Source organism: Clupea harengus, chromosome 14 (genome assembly GCF_900700415.2).
Source record: "Clupea harengus chromosome 14, Ch_v2.0.2, whole genome shotgun sequence".
In the NCBI taxonomy this organism is placed as follows: domain Eukaryota; kingdom Metazoa; phylum Chordata; class Actinopteri; order Clupeiformes; family Clupeidae; genus Clupea; species Clupea harengus.
This window is the reverse complement of record NC_045165.1, coordinates 4,586,086-4,591,085: the sequence shown is the minus strand read 5'-3', so window position 1 is coordinate 4,591,085 and position 5,000 is coordinate 4,586,086. Positions and strand designations below refer to the sequence as shown.

The 5,000-nt window shown below is 49.9% G+C and overlaps 1 protein-coding gene across 1 annotated transcript in view; it reads left to right on the top strand.

Annotated features, from left to right (window-relative positions):
• The window catches only part of crim1 (cysteine rich transmembrane BMP regulator 1 (chordin-like)), a 116,881-nt gene that overhangs the window by 82,127 nt on the left and 29,754 nt on the right, over positions 1-5,000 (top strand). Inside the window, 1 exon segment of the mRNA XM_031580842.2 lies at positions 5-202. Within this exon segment, the coding sequence (XP_031436702.1) occupies positions 5-202 (198 nt within the window).

The following is a 5,000-nucleotide window of genomic DNA, read 5'->3' as shown; positions in this document are numbered from 1 at the left end:
TCAGACCCCATCTACCCGGTGCTCAACTTCGCCGGTTGCTACGTCAACGGGCAGATCCTGGCGCACGGGGACCACTGGCGCGAGGACGACTGCACCTTCTGCCAGTGCGTGAGCGGCGATGCCCGCTGCGTGGCGGCCGCCTGCGGGCACAGCTGCCTCCACCCGGTCACCGTGCCCGGCGAGTGCTGCCCCGTTTGCGAAGGTAAGCCAGCACACTCACAGACACACACACACACACTCTCACACACTCTCACACACTCTCACACACTCTCACACACTCTCACACACTCTCACACACACACTCACTCGCGCACACACACACACACACACAGACAAACACACACACACACACACACACACACACACACACACACACACACACACACACTCACTCGCACACACACACACACACAGACACACACACACACACACACACACACACACACACACACACACATCAAACTCGTTCTCCCACGGCACAGACACTAAGACTGTGTCTGCTGATAGCAAATCCGGTTAGAGCTACCATGCTGAAGCGATGAGAGATAGATGACGTCGTTAGCCTTTCTTAGGCGCTAATGCTTATATTTACTCTGACAGGAGTCCTCTTCAATAAGTGCATTATAATTTATGCATGTGTGAAAGTTCATTTTGTATGTTGACTGGTAATTTAATATGGCAACCCTTCTAGTGTATTTTCCTGTTTGTGTGTGTGCGTGCATGTGTGGGTGTGTGTGTGTGTGTTTGCGTGTGTGTGTTGTGCGTGCGTGTGTATGTGCGTGTGTGTGTGTGTGTGTGTGTGTGTGTGCAAGCGAAGGTACACAGAGTTAAGTCAGTTTAAGTTGTAATATTCCTGATAAATGAAAGACTGCAGTACTTGGTACAGATCCATCTCTGTGTTTGCCATTCGAGTGCCTCCCTATTTAGCCATGATTATGGTGCAGAGTGCGGCGTTGGCCTTTAAGCTGCTTTGGGCAGACGGTAAAGTGTAGGCGACCGCGGTGTGTCTGAATGCCGCTGCAGACCTCTCATGTCGAGACGCTCACGCCCTCGTATCCTCAGGCAGTTTGTGTTAATAGATCGCTGTTGATGATAGACAGTATATCCACTCCACCATTGATTTGGCAGAGAAATCAGTACGCTCCATTTTCTCAAATAGAGTAACAAGCTGCCTTCTGTAAAGTGTGTTTGATGTTGGTGAAGACTTTTGTGATCTTTTATGTTTGTTTGTGTATGTGTCTTGTTGTTGGTCGCCCCCACCTACTAGACTCCTGCTTGGGTTTCTTTTTGTGCTTGTGTAGTTGGCTATTTGGCATTCCTCGTACCTCTCTGTCTCTATCCGCAGATCTCTCTTTGATTATATTGGTTCACCCATGCTACACCCCCACCCCCACCCCCACCCCACTGAAAGCATCCATCTGTTTGTCATTGAAATGAGTCTCTCCACGTGAGTCTGCTCTTTCCAGGTCACCTGTTTTAATCAGCCCCCAGGTCGGACTGGTCTTTTATTTATTTGATTTTTTTCTCTCTGAGAGGGGGCCTGAATTTCTCTGCAGGCAGTAAATCGGACAGCCAGAAAGTCTGATTGGGACCTTTGTCTCACAACAGCTGGAGTAAATCTCTCTATCAGGGCACGATCGAATTATTCCCGGGAGACAGTGAGCAGCTGTGTGTGTGTGTGTGTGTGTGTGTGTGTGTGTGTGTGTGTGTGTGTGTGTGTGTGTGTCAGTGTGTGCTTGCGGCACATGGATGTGTGTTATTGTCTGTGTGTGTGTCAGTGTTTGTGTGTGTGTCATTGTCAGTGTGTGGGTGGGTGCGTTCGTGTGTGTGTGTGTTATTGTCTGTGTGTGTGTGCGTGTGGGTGCGTGTGTGTGTGTGCGTCTCGTTGTCTGTGTGTGTGTGGGTGTGTGTGTAAGAAAAACTCCTTAGTAGTGCCCCCATGGTGCTCGTCTCTGTCTACGTGTGTGCGCTGTGTATTCCCAGTATTCAAATGTAGCCCTGTCACCCCTGATGCATTTTTCATATGGCTCTGCCAGAATGGTGTTAGGGTCACACAGGGGTCACTCAGGGGTCACTCAGGGCTCTCCTGCTATGGCCCCTCCATCTGCTGCCAGGATGCTAGGACTTCTTAGAGAACCTAGAGAATCTGCTCTGCTCTGCTCTGTATAATATGGATTCCACTAGTATACATACACACACACACACACACACACACACACACACACACACACACACACACACACACACAGAGGAAGGGAGTGAAGGATGTATGTAAGTTCTTATACGGTATTGTGGTATATGGTAAGATGTGTTTCTGTTTGTATGTGTGTGTGTGTGTGTGTGTGTGTGTGTGTGTGTGTGTGTGTGTGTGTGTGTGTGTGTGTGTGTGTGTGTGTGTGTGTGTGTATGTGTGAGTGTGAGTGAGTGAGTAAATGAGTGAAGAGGCTCGGCCATACCTAAACATGGCACATTCTCTGAACACAAGATCAATGCAAGCCCTTACACACTCGAACAGTCGTGAAGGATGTCATAAAGAGTCTTTCTTTAATGGTTCACAGTACTGAGGCATCCACCCCATTGTCACCATCCCTCCCCATCTTTCTCTCTCTCTCTTCTTTTCCCTCATCCACCTCTCTCTCTCTCTCTCTCTCTCTATTTACCCTCCCCTCCTCTCTCTCTCTTTCTTTTCCCTCCCCTACCTCTCTCTCTCCTCCACCTCTTCTCTTTCTTCCACATCCATCCATCCCTCCACCGCGTCTCTCCCAAGAAAAACAGACCTAGGTATCCCCATCTGTAAGCAGCTGGAAGACAAAGACCTGGTAATTCTCTCCCCAGTCTCCCTCTCAGCGTGTGGGGGCTTCGGCCGGTGATTTAGATCCCCACCTCCCGGCGGGGGCAAGGGCAGGGGCAGGGGCAAGGGCAGGGGCAGGAGGGAAGCAGGGAGGCTGGCTGGCTGGCTGGCTGGCTGGCAAGCAGGCAGAGAGGGGAGGCAGATGGATCATGTCTCTGTCAAGCTGGGCTTAATATCCAGGGAGAAGGGGAGATGCCTGTGCGGCCCCCTGTGCGCTCCAGGTCCCGGGGGGAGAAGAGAGAGAGAGAGACAGACAGAGAGAGACAGAGAGACAGAGGGAGAGAGAGAGGGAGAGAAGGAGACGCTATATTTGCTCCTGTCTAAGAGCGGGAGGCTTATAGGGGAGACAGGTGCCAACTTGAGTGGTGCATGATGTTAGAGGTGTGTGTGTGTGTGTGTGTGTGTGTGTGTGTGTGTGTGAGAGAGAGAGAGGTTCTGCCATGAGACTGTCTCATCTCCCTCCTTACCATATCCCTGGCTTTCACTCAAGACTCCTCGTCTGATTACAGATGCCCCCCTTTGCTAGCTGCGGTATGATCGATACACAGCGAAATTAGAAAATATACATTTCACTGTGCAACCTGTAGTGCCACCTCTCTCTCTCTCTCTCTCTCTCACTCTCACTCACTCACTCTCTCTCTCTCCGTCTCTCTCTCATTCTCTTTCTTCTCTCTCTCACTCCATTTCACTCTTCCAGGATGCAAAGGGTCCAATTAAAGGGCAGCATGGCCCGAGGTTAACTCCACCCGTCTGCTTCAATATCAGCAGCTCCAGTCAGGAGGGAAGCAGGTGGACGGAGAGAGGGAACGAGGGAAAGAGGGAGGAGGACGGAGAGAGGGAACGAGGGAAAGAGGAAGGAGGATGGAGAGAGGGAACGAGGGAAAGAGGAAGGAGGACGGAGAGAGGGAACGAGGGAAAGAGGAAGGAGGATGGAGAGAGGGAACGAGGAAGGGAGGAAGGGAGGACGGAGAGAGACAGATCATCATTGCTTTCTCTCCCTCTCTCTCTCTCTCTGTCTCTCTCCTATCCCTCTCTCTTACTGACCCACTCTCTTTTTCTTCTCTCTCTGTTTCTCTTCCTCTATCTCTCACCTCTCCCTCCCTGTCTATCGCTGGCCCCCTCTCTCTCTCTCTCTGATTCCTCTTCTTCTTGTTCTCCCTTGCCGGAGTATCTCTCGCCCCCCCCTCAATTAATCTTTTATGTGGCTGTCCGCGTCTGAAGCAATTAGGTTTGTGTGTGACTGACTGAACCTCGCACCCCGGGAGCCATGGGGTGGAGGAGAGAGAGAGAGAGAGAGAGAGAGAGAGAGAGAGAGAGAGAGAGAGAGAGAGAAGGAAGGAAGGAAGGAAGGAGAGAGTGATGTGTAGAGGTAAAGACAGGAGAAGCCAAGAGAGGATGGGAGTTAGATGATGGTGAGACGGGTAGTTGTGAGACTAGTGAAAAAGATGAGGCTGATTCCTCTCTCTCTCACACACACATACATAACATACATAAACGCACACACACACACACACACACACACACACACACACACACACACAAGCACACATGCTGAAATCAAATCAAATCTTGAGGGGAATTTAAAGCTGGCACTGCTAGCTACATAGGATGCTAAAGATATTAGGCTAACTAGCCAGGTGGCCGTATCCATATCAACAATGCAGAATCTTCTCATCCAATTCGAGTTCAAAATTTCTACATTTTAGAGGTAAGATCTGCGACACCGTAGTAGACACAAACGTTGTCTCTTTTGCATCAGTTTTTGTCGAGCGATGCCTTTCATCTGGACTATAAATGGGCCTTCAATGTGAAGCTTCTTTCTCCATCCCATGCCTCTCTCTATCTTCTTCTCTTTATATCTCTCCCTTTCTCCATCCCATGCCTCTCTCTATCTTCTTCTCTTTCTCTCTCTCCCTTTCTCCATCCCATGCCTCTCTCTATCTTCTTCTCTTTATATCTCTCCCTTTCTCCATCCCATGCCTCTCTCTATCTTCTTCTCTTTCGCTCTCTCCCTTTCTCCTATTCATACCCTACTGTTCTGTACCGATGCTGTGCTTCCAGCCCATAGAAATCAGAGTGCATTGTGTTGCTGCCTCTCAGACCAAATGAGTCAAACAAAAGAAGCCCTGTCTCCTCAAGAGATCTCTAA